Consider the following 18,916-nt stretch of genomic DNA (forward strand, 5'->3'; position numbering starts at 1 on the left):
GCCCTTCACTTCACCAAACATACGTGGACTTTATGTTTGTAATGCTATTATAAAGTATATCTCAAAATCACTTCTATTTACTAATCCAGGGTACAGCTATGGGCTTCTCATGTGCCCCATGCACGCCAGTCTGTACCATCAGTATACTATCCTTGTTGATGGTTTTTAGGGTCTTTTTCTTCTTTGCAGTATGTAAATGTGAAACATGCAGATAACTTTTCAGATCAGACAATAAACAAACACTTTTTTTTTTCAAAATAAATAATTATATTGATAAAGTTATAGCTTTTCTTGCATTAATATGACATGCTGAGAACCTTTCTGTGTCAGCACAGGCAGACTCAGAGAAACATGAGTACAGACAGTGGGGGTCAGGGAGGAGGAAGGTGGAAAGATATGAGGTGATGACGTGAAATGGGGGGGAGGGTGTAGAATGAGAGAGGGACAGCTGGAGAACTAAGGGGTTTATCTATTAATGAGCAATAGGGCTGCTGAATGTGGGTGCTTCTGCCAGAGATAAGGCTTTGCACTATACATCAAATGGTCACTGCTGGCAATAGCAGTGCTTTTCGCTTGCGAAAGTGGTGAAGCCTATTTTAACAAGGATCTCAGGATGACAATAACAGAAGAAAATGGATGAAAAATTCACAGAATAAAGTATTTTCAAACTATCAATAGTGTGTGTGTGTGTGTGTGTGTGTGTGTGTGTGTGTGTGTGTGTGTGTGTGTGTGCATATGTGTGAAAGCCCTCACTCACTCACTGACTGACTAATCACTAAGAGGGACATTTACTAAGCAGTGATAAGAGCAGAGATGTGAGCAGGTAGAGGAGTTGCTTCATCAACCAATCAGCAGCTCTGTATAATTTAATAGTATGCAAATTATAGATGTTACTTCATTGCTGATTGGTTGCCATGGGAAACTGGCTCACTTCTCCGCTCTTATCACTGCTTAGTAAATGTCCCCCTAATTCTCTTACTTCCCGATATGTTAGGAAGCTGAAATGTAACATAGGAATTCTTCAGGTGGGTAATAGGAAAACTACGTAATTCGAATTTTAATAAACCTTCCCTATGGGGATAAAAAGAGGGTTGACATAATTACATCATTATCGATGCGCGGCTTGCGTTGCGTGAACGATAACGCCCAAACAGACAATCGGATCAAAATTTGGATTGCACCTCCAATCTGTAGAATGTAATAAACTACAACAATGGTCCTGTCACTTTTTACCGTATCTGCTACGGGTGCTCCTCAGGCAACGCCAAGAACCATGGATTAATATTTACTTACATTAAGATGTCTCAAATTTACATCTCTATAGATTTACCAAATTTTTAACACTCATTTATATTTGCAGCCATGAAAATCAGAAACTCCCATATAGAACAGCTAATATATATATATTTATAGCGAGAGAGAGATGTATATATATATATATATGTATATATTTACAATATTATTGGTTGTTTCTTTACTGAGTGAAACTGCAAACCCAAGTCTGGTAGTTTCAGTTCCATTGGGCAATCTGGGTTATGCTTACTAGACTGGCAAAGTATAATACTTGCTGCTTCAGGCCAGTGTCGCTCAGGTGCTTCAGCGAGGGCTTAGTGGCAAATTGTAGTAATACGAAATTGATTTGTGAAATCAGCGCCATATTTTCAGAAATAGACTGCTAAGAGGCAGAGGAAGAAAAAGAAGGAATAGAAGAGACAAAATGAGACAAGAAGGGATAGAGAGACAGAGACACACAGAGAGACTATTAGAAGACAGAAGACCAAGGAACATAAGAGAAGAAAGCCACACAATGGAATATAATGAGAAAGATAACCCACCACACTAAAGACAGAATGTATGGAGAGAGATGGGTAGGGGAAGATTGAGAGCAGGTGCAGACGACAGACAGTGATAGGAAAATGAGAAACAGAATAGAGAGAGGCAGAAGGAAGGAAAGAGTGTGTTCACCCAACAGGAAGTAAAGAGATGGATTGAGAGACAGTGAGGGCAGAGAGATTGATACCAGTGAGTAATAGGGCAGAAAGAGACAAGGATGAGAGAAACATGGCAGGAGCAGTATGCTCAGGAACACAAGGAGGAAACAGAAATCAGCGACTGAGATGAGGACAGAGAGTGGAATGGACAGATACACGGACTAATACACTAAAGGTTGTAGCCAGCATTACATATAAAACAGCCACGTGGGGCCACTACTAGTACAATGGGCAGTTTTAGCTCCTCTCAAAGTCTGCAGTGCCCTCATCTGGCATAAGATTTGGGTCAGAAATGCCCCTATTTGTTTTTTCATTTTTATTTTTTTTGGTAAGCCTATAAACAGGAAATATTCATTCGTTTTCAACCTGCCAACCATTGCAGAGTGGGAACCGGTCCTTCTGGTGTGCTTATTGAAGTCTGCAAAGTAATGCACACATATAGCCCTGCTTAAGCAGATAACCCCAACGTCAACTGCACAATGGACCACCGCATTTTGTGCCTCTGTAGATAATCACCGTGAGGAGCCTGCAGGAGAGTCTGAATGGAGAATGGGTATAGATGGTTTCCGAAAAAAGTCAAAAGCAGACTGATCATACAGTATATTCTCATTGCAGCCTGTCCCCTGTACGTTGGTTGTCCTTCATCTGGCGCACAACCACCAACAGACAATGTCCAGTCTGAGATCATTCAGAAGATTTGCAGGCTCTAAAGATCTCTTCAGAGACCACTCAAATAAATGAGCAACAATGGAGGCCCACCTCAGAAATCGTTCTCTGGCACCCATCTGCTGTTTGATGTGTTATAAATGTACCCGGAAGACATGCAGATGGCTCATGGACTTGTAGCGTTAAATAATAGGCCTTTCAGTTGTGATCTTGGTAGGTTGGGCAGGACGGTGAGAAGTGTTTCTATGATGAATACTCCAGTGGACATTAAGCTATGCAGCAATTCCGAGCAAGCCCGGTTTCAAACATATTCCTGCCTGCACACAGGTGAATCACTGCAGGGTACTTGTTTGACATTTGACTTGCTGGCATAATTAGAAGCACCGTCTCTGTTGTTTTTTAAATCAGAGTTCCCGGAGAAAGTAACAGTCCTGGCAGCATGGACAGGAACTCACGGTGATCCACCCGTTTCTCACCAAGCTGGGCATTAATGGGAGGTAACAATGGCTGACTTTTGTGCTGTCATACTCTACACGGAATCTGTCGCCCCTCCCCTGCCTGGGCATTGTAATGCAGGAGTCGGTGACCCCCAAATTGTAGACCAAAAGAAAGGGAGCTGGCAAATGGCTTTATCCTGATTGGCTTGGCAATCCCAGGGCTTGAAAAGTGACAGTCGGTATAGCAGAACACCAGTCTGATATTACTGATGGACCACATCAAAGGGCAGTGGTAGCTGAAAATCGTAGGGTCAGTAATGTCATTGCGCTAACGCAGAGAGAAAAGGTCTATAGTACAAGAAAGATTTCATATACAATGTCACTTATACAGCATCCGTTTGGTCTGTCACTGCTATTGGGAGATGGTATACGGTGAAGAGATGTATACATATATTGTTTCATGGAGACTGTCCTGTCTCCGCAAGGTGACGCTGACCAAAGGGAGATACCAACATGGAATCTGGACCTCCCATTGCAGGGTGAAAAGGTCAAATTAATTTATTCCAAATCAGACTTGGCAACCTGGAGTAGCCTACTTTATTGTTCCTGAAAACCACTGCTGGAGATCCAGATTGACAACAAAGGGCAAACCCTTATTATCTGATGGTCTGATTGGGATGTATTCGACACCACAATCTCCACAGTTAGGTCAACACTGTTAAAATGTTGACAAGCAATGCATCCATATGTGAAATGTCAACATTAGGGTTAAGCTGTGGGTGGGAGGATTTGGCTGCGGGGGGAGGTTAGGCTGCAGGGGGTTAGGTTAGCATTAGGCCAGGTACGGAAGGGTTAAATTGCGGGCGGTGGTTAGGGATTGGGGAGAAATACTCACCATAACGCCGGAGGATCACAGCTCTGCCTATCGGCAGCCAGAAGCCACTGCAGCTGTGAGAGCAAGGTAAGTCCATGATGGGCCACCAGGGACGATATGTTGACATTCTAACATGTTGACACTTCATTACTGTCTGCATGATGAATGTCAACACTGTCCATGTTGACATTGAGCATGATAATATATTATGTCGATAATGTCAATATTCTCATGTCGACATGATGTCAACATATGTCATATACCCCACATTTGATCTGAGCCATTATGGGCCATTCATTGTGGAGTCTGTATGTTCTCTCCATATTTGGGTGGGTTTCCTCTGGGTGCTCCATTTGGTTACCAGAGTGTAAAAATATTCAGGAAGGTTAATTGGCTGCTGGCGAAAATGGACCATAGCACGTGATCGCTTGTGTGGTAAAGGATTACGATGTTAAGGGGACAATCCAAATTTCGGCAATGTGCAGTGGAGTGTCTGTGAAGGCACTCCGAGGTACGCACCTGCCTCACACCACATAGAGGTGCGCAGGGAAATTAATGAAGATTCCTTACTGCGATTAGCGGTAGTGTGAGCAGCCGCACTTTAACGAAAATTGAATCTTCCCCCTAACACTCTGTGCTACAGGGACTGATGATGTGAGTTACTAATTATTATCTGCACTGAGTAATATGGTGACGCTTTATAAACAAATAATAATAAATAATAACGCATTGACTATTTTTGTGGCGGTTTTCAGGCGGTTAGCGCGCCTGTTCTCTGCTGTTTCATCTACCGCGGATCTGATTGGAATGCATCTCAGCTGACATAGGGGGTAATTTAGACCTGATCGCTGGGCAGCGATTTTTGCAGCCCTGCGATCAGATAGTCACCGCTTACAGGGGGAGTGTATTTTCGCCGTGCAAGTGTGCGATCGCATGTGTAGCAGAGCTGCTCAAACAGAGTTTGTGCAGTATCTGTGCAGCCCAGGACTTGCTCAGCCGCTGCGGTCACATCCGGCTGTTCATGACCGGATTTGACGTCAGACACCCTCCCTGCAAACGCTTGGACACGCCTGCGTTTTTCCAAACACTCCCAGAAAACGGTCAGTTGCCACCCACAAACGCCCTCTTCCTGTCAATCTGCTTGCGATCGTCCATGCAAGTGGATTCTTCGCACCACCCGTCGCTGGCCGGCGATCTGCTTTGCAGCTGTCCATCGCGCCTGCGCATTATAGTGCATATGCATGCACAGTTTGCCTCTGATTGCCTGCCGTGCGAAAATGCACAGCAGCGATCAGGTCTGAATTACCCCCGTTGTTCTATACAGCAGTGACGCCATTTCCAGCTTTGGTACACTGGTGTTCTGGAAAATATTCATCCAAAAACGTTAAAGTAGGCTGAATTAAAAAAAAAAAAAAATGTTCCAGACCGTCAGTATACACTTAATTGGTACTGGCTAGTATTTTACAAATCGCTGTCAAAGACATTTACTGGAAAACACTATGCGCGCAACAAAAAGCAAATGTGTGAATGAAGCTTTAGCTGAATTGGATTGAGGGTGACCCCTTTCTCTGAGAGAAGTAGGAAAGGGGGTGGAAATTCCTTTACACTTGGGCGATTGGGGAACACCTCATTGTTTGTAGAGGGCCGCAGATCGTACTGTCACCTCTATTAAAGTGACAGAGCAGAGCAGAGTGGGCGAGGGCATTGGAACAGCAGTTTCTCCCCAATCTGCTGTCTTGTTGAACACTGTCATTATAACGTTACACAGGATATGGCCCTATCTCCATAGCAAATACATAAATATGCGTTAGCATATAGTAGAATCCACTACCTATCAGTAACATTTTATATTATCTAAGATAAACTCTCTTCTACATTCCTGTCTGATAAAAGAACTCGCAGGCTGACATCGGATGAATTTGCACCCGTACTGCTATAATGTCCTAGCCAAATATCCATTGCACCCCTATCTGTTGCATTACAGACTACAGTGCTACTCTTGCTCAAGAGGTCTTAGATGGGAGTTATTATCTATACTTGTCACCTATAGACAACTGAGGCATTATGTGGGTGAGCTCATTCATTAACTAGATAAAAGTGACATCAATGAGGCATGAGCCACAACTTGCCTCTTTCTTTAGTGCTGTTATTAGTTCCTTGCGAATGGATAGGCTGCAGTCTCATGGATATTCAGGCTAAAAAATATCAGCCACCATTGTGTGTAGGCGACAGGTTCACTCCAGCTATGACTGAACAAGCAACAACTAAGAGAACGGATACAAGAAGTAGTTTGCTGTAACTTGATGGCTTCACTTCAACCTTAAGCAGTTACTTGTTACAGCTAGGTGCTGATTAGGCATAACAGTGGACCTTATGCGTTTCTCCAAGCATTCCTGTTTATATCAATCTAACTTGTCATACGGGGCTGTTTCTGTGCCACTTTTTTTTTGTTTTTGCAAAATTGTGCTACTGGACCCAAGTAGACATGGCATGGTGGAGGGATAATACCCAGATGGAAAAATTTACAAAAATAAATAAGTCATCCCCCTATTTTGTTTTGTCCTTAACTCCGCCCTAATGGAACATCTCACAACCTATGTGAGAGGCAACCCATGGAATGTTTGAGTTCTAGTTGAGAGACCCTCGCTGCATCCTCAGTGCCCACTCAGAAGCCCTTGATATGGCAGTAGGCTTCCAGGCTAGAAAACAAGATGTAGAGAAGCCACAGACCAACGAAGAGCATGGACGTGAGGGTCTTGGCGAGACGAGTGCCTCCTAGCTCACCTCCTATATGGGGCCTGCGGCGGTACAAGAGGACAGCGATACTGATGAATGCAAAGATGGTGAAAAGGGTAACTGAGAAGGCCAAATTGCCCGTATCCACCACAAAGTCTTTTCCTTGGATGGCCCAGTAGATTGCCGCCACAGACCAGGCCACGCCAATTCCCAAGAAGACATTCACTGCGTTGCTGCCTGTCACGTTTCCGATGCATGCGTCCGCGTATTGGTCCTGCGTTGCAGCCACCTTGCTGGCAAACGTGTCTGCAAAAGGAATAATTAAGGTCAAGTAAGGATTAAGTGTTCTAGCTTTCTACATGATACAATTGAAAATAGTGGAATCACGCAACAATTTTAATCACATTAAACAAGACACAAATCTATCAGGTTCAATCATTACAGTATGTCCTAGCTTGGAAAGCCATTGTGACTCCATTAAGAGCATTAAGTTTCACAGTGGATAGACATTACCCTGTAAATAAACTAAGCAGTTATAACTTTGTAAAATCTTCTTCTTTAAAAGCCATTTACATGTCTCTAAATAATATACCCTCTAATAGATAACACCACCTTCCTTGCCAGCTCATTCTCTATTTATACAGCTTTTACTGTAAAAAATGCTTTCCTGTGTTGCTGATAAGATCTGACACTGGGGCATTTTGGTAAACTGGTACCAGGTTGTCAAACCTATATAACTCCCTGTAAACCAATCATTGTTCTGTCATAGGAGAGTGACCACCTTACCTGGGATAGATGTGCCCAGTGCCACAAACACCACAGCAGTGACCGAGTCCTTCAGACCGACTGTACAGCCGAAATGTGAGGCCAGGTCACCTATGACTGCTGTCAGAAAGCCCACGATGATAATGCACACAAAGAAACAGGCCCAGCCATTCCAGTATTCTGTAGGGGGCACAAAGGCGAACAGGACTTTCCAGAAGACTGTGAGGAAGTGCATGACGTAGTCAAAACAAGAAGGGAGTCTTTCTTCTCTTCCATCATCCTCCTCTTCTTCATCACCTGGGGAGGAGATCAGACCTGAGTGATATCAGTCATGTACAGAAATATCTTTCACTGGTAACATACACAGGGTGGGCGAGAAGTACTAATGCGGTCAAAACTGTGAAAACTGCAGTTCTGCCATGTGATCAGTGGTGCAATTTCTCACATTAATGGGGGTAATTCCAAGTTGATCGCAGCAGGATTTTTGATAGCAATTGGGCAAAACCATGTGCACTGCAGGGGAGGAAGATATAACATGTGCAGAGAGAGTTAGATTTGGGTGGGTTATTTTATTTCTGTGCAGGATAAATACTGGCTGCTTTATTTTTACACTGCAAATTAGATTGCAGATTGAACACACCCCACCCAAATCTAACTCTCTCTGCACATGTTATATCTGCCTCCCCTGCAGTGCACATGGTTTTGCCCAATTGCTATCAAAAATCCTGCTGCGATCAACTTGGGATTACCCCCATTGAACATGTGATGCTTGATACATCTCACCCACATTTATCTCACTGTGATCCTCTCTGTATATAACAGCTATCTCACTCTTATCCTCCCTTTATATGACATACACAGCTATCTCACTCTGCTCCTCTCTGTATATGACATACACAATTATCTCACTCTGATCCTCTCTGTATATGACATACACAATTATCTCACTCTGATCCTCTCTGTATATGACATACACAGCTATCTCACTCCGATCCTCCATGTATACAACATACACAGCTATCTCACTCTGATCCTCTCTGTATATGACATACACAATTATCTCACTCTGCTCCTCTCTGTATATAACATACACAGCTATCTCACTCTGCTCCTCTCTGTATATGACATGCACAGCTATCACACTCTGATCCTCCCTGTATATAACATACACAGCTATCTCACTCTGATCCTCTCTGTATATAACATACACAGCTATCTCACTCTGATCCTCTCTGTATATGACATGCACACCTATCTCACTCTGATCCTCTCTGTATATGACATACACAGCTATCTCACTCCGATCCTCCCTGTATATAACATACACAGCTATCTCACTCTGATCAGACTGAATTGCTCTTTATTCACATAACACCACACCACACTGTGGCTGTATTTGCATACGACATGCTACATTACAGTGATTTCCAGGAATACACTGTAACGTAGCATTTCGTATGCATATTCAGCCACAGTCACACACAGAATATAGGCATGCCGCATATCATTTTAATCAGCAGAAGCTGCTGGTGCCTCTAGGCATACCAAATGCCCTAGGCATTTGCCTAGTTTGCCTATGCCTAGGGCCGGCTCTGCCTCCCTGTATATAACATACACAGCTATCTCACTCTTATCCTCCCTGTATATAACATACACAGCTATCTCACTCTTATCCTCCCTGTATATAACATACACAGCTAACTCACTCTGATCCTCTCTGTATAGGACATGCACAGCTATCTCACTCGTATCCTCTCTGTATAGGACACACACAGCTATCTCACTCTGATCCTCTCTGTATAGGACATACACAGCTATCTCACTCTGATCCTCTCTGTATAGGACATACACAGCTATCTCACTCTGATCCTCTCTGTATAGGACATACACAGCTATCTCACTCTGATCCTCTCTGTATAGGACATACACAGCTATCTCACTCTGATCCTCTCTGTATAGGACATACACAGCTATCTCACTCTGATCCTCTCTGTATAGGACATACACAGCTATCTCACTCTGATCCTCTCTGTATAGGACATACACAGCTATCTCACTCTGCTCCTCCCTGTATAGGACATACACAGCTATCTCACTCTGATCCTCTCTGTATAGGACATACACACAGGCCCGGCGCTACCCGCTCAGCGAAGGGATGCAGTGCAGGGAGGCGCTGGGACGGAGAGGCGCTACCCCTGCTCTGCATTCCTTCCTTGCTGCGCCGTCCTGGCCCCCCTGCTGCTGCTGCTGCTGTGTCTGTCACTGTATGACTGTGACAGTCACTGGCAGCGGAGCCTGCAGCGTGAAAAGCCTCCTCCCTCCCCTCCCCTGTGTGGCAGCGGCTGTGTACGTAACGGAAGGGGGCGGAGCTAAATGGTCCAGAAGGGGGCGGGGCTACACGGACCAGGCTGCTGTACCGAGGGAGACTGGCTTAGGTAAGTAGAGGGTGAGAGAGAAGTGTGTGTTTGTATATATATGGTGTGTGTGTGTGTGTATATGGTGGGGGTGTGTGTGTGTGCATACGGTGTGTGTGTGTATATGGTGGGTGTGTATGTGTGTGTATATATGTGTGAATTGTGTGTGTGTGTGAGGTATGTCTGTGTACGCGCACTTTATGGATGGTAGTACTGGGGGGGCATTACGTATAATGACGCTATTACTGGGGGGGGCATTACATGTAAGGACGCTACTACTACTGGGGGGGCATTTTGTGAAACAACGCTACTACTGGGGGGGGCATTACGTATAAGGACGATACTACTACTAGGGTGGAATTACGTATAAGGACGCATCTACTACTGGGGGTGCACTACGTATAAGGACGCGTCTACTACTGGGGGCGCACTACATATAAGGATGCTACTACTACTGGGGGGGGCATTATGTATAAGGATACTACTACTACTGGGGGGCATTATGTATAAGGATGCTACTACTACTGGGGTGCATTACATATGACGCTACTACTACGGGTGGGGCATTATGTATAAGAGGAATAAGATTGTACTACATTGTGGCGTAATTTTAAATGGGGGTACTATTGTGTGGCCATGCCCCTTACTTGTGAGCCCACACCCCTTTTCCCGGCGCGAATATGGGAGGGCGCAAATTTATAGTTTGCAGGGGGGCGCCGAACACCCTAGCACCGGCCCTGCATACACAGCTATCTCACTCTGATCCTCTCTGTATAGGTCATACACAGCTATCTCACTCTGATCCTCTCTGTATAGGACATACACAGCTATCTCACTCTGATCCTCTCTGTATAGGACATACACAGCTATCTCACTCTGATCCTCTCTGTATATGACATACACAGCTATCTCACTCTGCTCCTCCCTGTATAGGACATACACAGCTATCTCACTCGTATCCTCTCTGTATAGGACATACACAGCTATCTCACTCTGATCCTCTCTGTATAGGACATACACAGCTATCTCACTCTGATCCTCTCTGTATAGGACATACACAGCTATCTCACTCTGATCCTCTCTGTATATGACATACACAGCTATCTCACTCTGCTCCTCCCTGTATAGGACATACACAGCTATCTCACTCTGCTCCTCCCTGTATAGGACATACACAGCTATCTCACTCTGATCCTCTCTGTATAGGACATACACAGCTATCTCACTCTGATCCTCCCTGTATAGGACATACACAGCTATCTCACTCTGATCCTCTCTGTATAGGACATACACAGCTATCTCACTCTGATCCTCTCTGTATAGGACATACACAGCTATCTCACTCTGATCCTCTCTGTATAGGACATACACAGCTATCACACTATGTTCCTCCCTGTATATGACATACACAGCTATCTCACTCTGATCCTCCCTGTATAGGACATACACAGCTATCTCACTCTGATCCTCCCTGTATATGACATACACAGCTATCTCACTTTGATCATCCCTGTATATGACATACACAGCTATCTCACTCTGATCCTCTCTGTATAGGACATACACAGCTATCTCACTCTGATCCTCTCTGTATAGGACATACACAGCTATCTCACTCTGATCCTCCCTGTATATGACATACACAGCTATCTCACTCTGATCCTCTCTGTATAGGACATACACAGCTATCTCACGCTGATCCTCTCTGTATAGGACATACACAGCTATCACACTATGTTCCTCCCTGTATATGACATACACAGCTATCTCACTCTGATCCTCCCTGTATATGACATACACAGCTATCTCACTCTGATCCTCTCTGTATAGGACATACACAGCTATCTCACTCTGATCCTCTCTGTATAGGACATACACAGCTATCACACTATGTTCCTCCCTGTATATGACATACACAGCTATCTCACTCTGATCCTCCCTGTATATGACATACACAGCTATCTCACTCTGATCCTCTCTGTATAGGACATACACAGCTATCACACTATGTTCCTCCCTGTATATAACATGCACAGCTATCTCACTCTGCTCCTCTCTGTATATGACATACACAGCTATCTCACTCTGATCCTCCCTGTATATAACATACACAGCTATCTCACTCTGATCCTCTCTGTATATAATATACACAGCTATCTCACTCTGATCCTCTCTGTATATAATATACATAGCTATCTCACTCTGATCCTCTCTGTATATAACATACACAGCTATCTCACTCTGATCCTCCCTGTATATAACAGATCCTCTCTGTATATGACATGCACAGCTATCTCACTGTGATCCTCTCTGTATATGACATGCACAGCTATCTCACTCTGATCCTCCCTGTATATAACATACACAGCTATCTCACTCTGATCCTCTCTGTATATAACATACACAGCTATCTCACTCTGATCCTCTCTGTATATAACATACACAGCTATTTCACTCTGATCCTCTCTGTATATAACATACACAGCTATCTCACTGTGATCCTCTCTGTATATAACATGCACAGCTATCTCACTCTGATCCTCTCTGTATATAACATACACAGCTATCTCACTCTGATCCTCCCTGTATATAACATACACAGCTATCTCACTCTGATCCTCTCTGTATATAATATACACAGCTATCTCACTCTGATCCTCTCTGTATATAATATACACAGCTATCTCACTCTGATCCTCTCTGTATATAACATACACAGCTATCTCACTCTGATCCTCCCTGTATATAACAGATCCTCTCTGTATATGACATGCACAGCTATCTCACTGTGATCCTCTCTGTATATGACATGCACAGCTATCTCACTCTGATCCTCCCTGTATATAACATACACAGCTATCTCACTCTGATCCTCTCTGTATATAACATACACAGCTATCTCACTCTGATCCTCTCTGTATATAACATACACAGCTATTTCACTCTGATCCTCTCTGTATATAACATACACAGCTATCTCACTCTGATCCTCTCTGTATATAACATGCACAGCTATCTCACTCTGATCCTCCCTGTATATAACATACACAGCTATCTCACTCTGATCCTCTCTGTATATAACATACACAGCTATCTCACTCTGCTCCACTCTGTATATTACATACACAGCTATCTCACTGATCCTCGCTGTCTAGATTAGAGGGTCTTTCCCATTTACTGACACAAGGGGGCAGTAGATGCTTTGTTTTCCCTGATCTATCCTCATGTTGTTATTACATGGCAGCAGGCAAACCGTGCCAACGTTGTTACAGCACGGCAACCAGACTTACCTGCGCTGACAGTGATAGCTTCCATGAACTGCTCTCTCCAGGAGTGAGTGCCAATCACCAGTGCCAGGTTGGTCTTCTTAATTAGTTTGTCCACTGTGCTCTGCAGTGAGAGAATAGAGAACAGGTTACTCAATGAGTCTGGGCACAACAAGTAATATTCATTCCACTCTCTTAATTAACCCAGGGAAACTCAATCATTCCAGCTCATCCAGTTGGAACACCTGGAAAACTAAAGGGGATATGTACTAAGCCTTGGATGTGATAAAGTACCAGCCAATCAGCTCTTAACTGGCATGTTACAGGCTGTGGTTGAAAAATGACAGGAGCTGATTGGTTGGTAGTTTATCTCTCTCCACTATATCACTCTCCAAGGCTTAGTACAATCGGAGAAAACCAATCCGAAATAAACCACTCCTTTAGAGAATCCGCCATATACAGAGCTGGCCCTAACCAATAGGATGCCCTAGGCAAGATTTTGGCTGGTGCCCCCTAGCACCGCCGCTAGTTCTGCAAGAGATGCCTGGCATGAGTCAGCTGGCAGCTCTGCTAACGTCAGGCGCCTTTTGTTTATGGAAATGCATCTTATTTGCATTACTATGTGGCTAGGATGCACAAGCAGCTTCTGCTGATTAAAATGATATGCAGTATGCCTTTAGTCTGTGTGCGACTGCGGCTGTATCTGCATACGAAATGCTACATTACAGTGGTTTCCAGGAATACACACAGAATATAGGCATGCCGCATATCATTTTAATCAGCAGAAGCTGCTGGTGCCCCTAAACATACCAAATGCCCTAGGCATTTGCCTAGTTTGCCTATGCCTAAGGCCGGCTCTGGCCATATATCACCAGACTTTCTCTTTGTGTCCTATCTATCCATCTATTGTGCTGGACATCCTGATTCCAGTGCCGCAACTAGGCATTTTAGCGCTGTGTGCAAGAAACGGCATTGGCGCCCCCCCCCCTCCCGCCCCCCACGCAAGACAGGAGCAGTGTGCGGAAAATATATAGGGGCGTGTCTTCATGGGGAAGGGGCGTGGCCACAAAATGCCAATTCATACTACAGTGCATAGTAGTCTCCATTATTCAAATTACGCTGCACAGTAGCGTCACTACACCAGGTAGAGCCCCTTTTTACACATTACGGCAGACAGCGTCCCCCTTTTTACACATTACGGCAGACGGCGTGCCTTTTTACACATTACGGCAGACAGCGTCCCCCTTTTTACACATTACGACAGACAGCGTCCCCCTTTTTTACACATTACGGCAGACAGCGTCCCCCTTTTTTACACATTACGGCAGACAGCGTCCCCCTTTTTACACATTTTGACAGACAGCGTCCCCCTTTTTTACACATTACGGCAGACAGCGTCCCCCTTTTTACATATTACGGCAGACGGAATGCCTTTTTACACATTACGGCAGACAGCATCCCCCTTTTTACACATTACGACAGACAGCGTCCCCCTTTTTTACACATTACGGCAGACAGCGTCCCCCTTTTTACACATTACGACAGACAGCGTCCCCCTTTTTTACACATTACGGCAGACAGCGTTCCCCTTTTTACACATTACGCAGACAGCGTCCCCCTTTATACACATTACGGCAGACAGCGTCCCCCTTTTTACACATTACGACAGACAGCGTCCCCCTTTTTTACACATTACGGCAGACAGCGTCCCCCTTTTTACACATTACGGCAGACAGCGTCCCCCTTTTTTACACATTACGGCAGACAGCGTCCCCCTTTTTACACATTACGGCAGACGGCATGCCTTTTTACACATTACGGCAGACAGCATCCCCTTTTTACACATTACGACAGACAGCGTCCCCCTTTTTTATACATTACGGCAGACAGCGTTCCCCTTTTTACACATTATGGCAGACAGCGTCTCCCTTTATACACATTACGGCAGACAGCGTCCCCCTTTTTACACATTACAGCAGACAGTCCCCCTTATTACACATTACGGCAGACAGCGTCCCCTTTTTACACATTACGGCAGATAGCGTCCCCCTTATTACACATTATGGCAGACAGCGTCCCCTTTTTGTACACATTATGGCAGACAGCGTCCCCCTTTTTACATATTACGGCAGACAGCGTCCCCCTTTTTACACATTACGACAGACAGCGTCCCCCTTTTTTACACATTACGGCAGACAGCGTCCCCCTTTTTACACATTACGGCAGACGGCATGCCTTTTTACACATTACGGCAGACAGCATCCCCCTTTTTACACATTACGACAGACAGCGTCCCCCTTTTTTACACATTACGGCAGACAGCGTCCCCCTTTTTACACATTACGACAGACAGCGTCCCCCTTTTTTACACATTACGGCAGACAGCGTTCCCCTTTTTACACATTACGGCAGACAGCGTCCCCCTTTATACACATTACGGCAGACAGCGTCCCCCTTTTTACACATTACAGCAGACAGTCCCCCTTATTACACATTACGGCAGACAGCGTCCCCTTTTTACACATTACAGCAGATAGCGTCCCCCTTATTACACATTATGGCAGACAGCGTCCCCTTTTTGTACACATTATGGCAGACAGCGTCCCCCTTTTTACACATTAGGCAGCCAGTCCTCCTTTTTACACATTGCAGCAGACAGACACGAGAGCGAGAGAGAGAGAGAAAGACAGAAAGAGAGAGAGATATATACTTACTATCTCTCCCGCTGGTAGTCAGGCTCCTCGTGCTGGCAGAGATCCCGGGCAGCCGCAGGGGAGAAGGGAAGGGGATTTGAGCCGCAGCAGCGCTTTGTAATTGGTAGCGGCGCCGCTGCAGCACTCCCCTCTCCTTCCGCATTGGCTGCCCGCTGCTGAGAATGCTGGGACGAGGGAACCGCATCCCAGCATTCACAGCAGTGCCGGGCAGCCAATACAGAAGGAGAGGGGAGTGCTGCAGTGGCGCCGCTACCAATGAGACAGCGCTGCTGCGGCTCAAGTCCCCGTCCCTCCTCCTCCTTCTCTGCCTCCGGCGCTGCTCTCCCTCCAGCGCGGCGCACGGCACCCAGCAGAGGCGGCATGTAATGAGTCAATTTGACTCATTACATGCCGCTGGCCGTGCGCCCTCAGTGTAACTGCGCTGTGTGCCAGGCACACCTGGCACATAGGTAGTTACGGCGCTGCCTGATTCCATAACCATAAAATGTCTGCATTGTGATTAAAGTGGTATTATGGGAATCAGGTCATTTGAACTATAATATGCGCATTTCCTAAATACAGTGGAACTCAGTTAAAAAGCAGATTGGATGCACCTATTTGGCAAAACTTGTGTACCTCAACATGTACACTTACTGTACAGTCCATCAAGTCCAAATTCCTTTGAGTTTATGTCCACGCATTTCACTCAGTGATGATTTTCAGTCTCTTTCTGCAAAACTAGGTACGCTCCCCCCCAAAAAAAGGTTATGTTTCCACCCCTTTATAACCAAATCAAATCTCACGTTTGTAACTATACCCCTACTCTACTGAGAAATAATTCCACCCATTGTCGCATGCAAATATCTGCTAATCAGCAAACATCTGCACTGGAAGAGATCTGCGCCACCAAAGATAAATTTGCCGTTGGCCCATGAGAGGCAGCCATTTTCTGTTTTGAACCAGTATACACTAGAGGCTAGTCTATAAACCGCAATGGTGCTGCTGCACTCAAGTCGTCTGTAATTTCTCTTACTACTCATGCTAGGGAAATAAATGAGTATATTTCCCTGTTTGCATATATAGGTACACCACCAATTTTCTGGCAACCGATGTTGTCCAGATTAAAGGAGGTTAGGGACGTTTTTTAATCCAGAACATTTTCTGCGCATGGTCACAACAAATATTGCACATGGACGGAACACACAGTGCGCACAAGTGTCAGTGACTACAGCTTAGTGACTGTTTCACTTACTGTTAATGTTTGTTCAAAACGTACCTGATACTTGTTTTCCTTATAAACAGTTTTGCATACACTACTGTGTTTATTCATTAATAAACCTGTGTAATTCATGTGTGTCTCAGTTTAAAAGGATAGTATGGAAGTGATGTCATTTCCATCAGTCCACATGTGACCCTTTCTCAACACCATAAATATCCTGTTTGGCCCACACTGAACATCCCCTTGATGAAGTCCTCACTATAAGACGAAACGCGTTGGACAGGGACTTGCTACTCACCATTGGACTTCCCATAAGCGGACAGATAAGTGTTTATACTTTTTAATCTTGTACGTTAGATACCTGCATTTGTTGCAGGACTGTGCCTATTAAATTGTAACTGTTTTTATTTATCTTGGCTCTCCAAATGTTTATTGGGACCAGCAGTGTTCCTAATTTCTGAGCCTGTGCAAAAGCAGCTTCAAAACAGTACACAATATGTTGCTTTTAGCTCTTTTTTTACATGTCCTGCTTTTAAGAGTCGTCAGCCTGAAGACTGTTTTAAGCTAAGTTTTTACTTATCTTATCACTGTGTATACCCAATTCCCAGGGTATTTTTACTGAATTTAATTTCACTAGACACTAGTAGGCGCTCTTTACTCTATTTTTATATATATATATATATATGTATATATATATATGACAGGTGGCACTCTGCAAACTTGTTAACAGTTTTAAAAAGTGCTGGGCTTGCGCCCGTTATCAGGCGTAATATTGTACCTGACTACATACGCAAGCCTGAAACGTAGGAATAAAGGATGTTTTTTAAACTGTTAACAAGACTGTCATGAGTGTCATCTATATGCATCTATTGGGTCTACCAACACTGCAGCAAGTAAACCTGTCATCATTTGTGTGTGCCAGACACATGCGACGGGATGTAATGTAGTCCATGATCGCCGGAGGTGTGGGTTGCCAGCCGATCTCGGATGTTTTTTTAAAAGGACAATCACTTACAAAGCAAACCCACGCCTTGTAAACCCACGCCTTGCAAACCCACGCCTTGCAAACCCACGCCTTGTAAAAACACGTCCGAGATCGGCCGGCAACTCGCACCTCCGGTGATCTCGGTCTGCATTCAATCCCGCCAACGGAGCTGGTTTTTATATATATATCTATATCCTGCAAATAGGGTGGAGCCACAGTGGGCACAGCCAAGGGTGCGGTGCTGACATAAGGGAGAGGGCTCTTATTGTCAGAGGGCTCCCCTGTCTTAAGTGCCCTGGGCCCCCCGAAGGCTTAAGGTGCATACACACGGAGCGATATAACTGAGCGATTTTGACTGACTGATGAGCCTCCGTCCCTTAGCCCATTTGGATCTAGCTTCAACCCTGAGGTGAGAGCCGCTGACATGCTGAGGTGAGCAGCACTGTCAGTCTATGGGAAGGGGGGGGAATGATTGTGCTGTCCATTCCATGGAGGGGATGGGGGGGGGGGGGGGGTGTGATGGTGCTATCCTGCTGTGTGTGGTGGGGGAGAGGTGCTGTTGTCCTGCAAGTCTATATGGGGGTGGGGGGGGGGGGGCATGATGGTGCAGTACTGTCTGTCAATGGAGGGGGGGGTGATCTGTCCGTCTGTCTATGGGGAGGTGGAGAGGTCCGAACTTCACAGGATATTACGTGAGTACTTTTTTATTTTTTTACAGGTACCCCTATTGGATTCTACTGGACAAGGGGACGTGATTGGCGGCGTGGGATGTAGGTAAGTATGTGTGAGTGAGTGTGTGTGTTTTAAATAAATTTTTACTTTCACGGTGTGTGAGTTGTGTCTTTTTTTGGGTATTTCTTTTGTTGTGGA

General features: G+C 44.9%; 1 protein-coding gene across 5 annotated transcripts in view; it reads right to left on the reverse strand.

The window, feature by feature from the left end:
* Positions 1 to 249: 249 nt before the first annotated feature.
* SLC8A2 (solute carrier family 8 member A2) overlaps positions 250 to 18,916 on the reverse strand; it is a 418,203-nt gene continuing 399,536 nt past the window's right edge. For all 5 annotated transcript variants that reach the window (XM_063937877.1, XM_063937876.1, XM_063937875.1 and 2 more), the window contains 3 exons: positions 13,174 to 13,273; positions 7,491 to 7,766; positions 250 to 7,010 (listed from right to left, as the gene is read on the reverse strand). In XM_063937877.1, the coding sequence (XP_063793947.1) occupies positions 6,634 to 7,010; positions 7,491 to 7,766; positions 13,174 to 13,273 (753 nt within the window). In that variant the 3' untranslated portion in view covers positions 250 to 6,633. The remainder of the gene's footprint in view (positions 7,011 to 7,490; positions 7,767 to 13,173; positions 13,274 to 18,916) is intronic.

The sequence above is a fragment of the Pseudophryne corroboree genome, chromosome 8 (assembly GCF_028390025.1).
Source record: "Pseudophryne corroboree isolate aPseCor3 chromosome 8, aPseCor3.hap2, whole genome shotgun sequence".
Classification (NCBI taxonomy): domain Eukaryota; kingdom Metazoa; phylum Chordata; class Amphibia; order Anura; family Myobatrachidae; genus Pseudophryne; species Pseudophryne corroboree.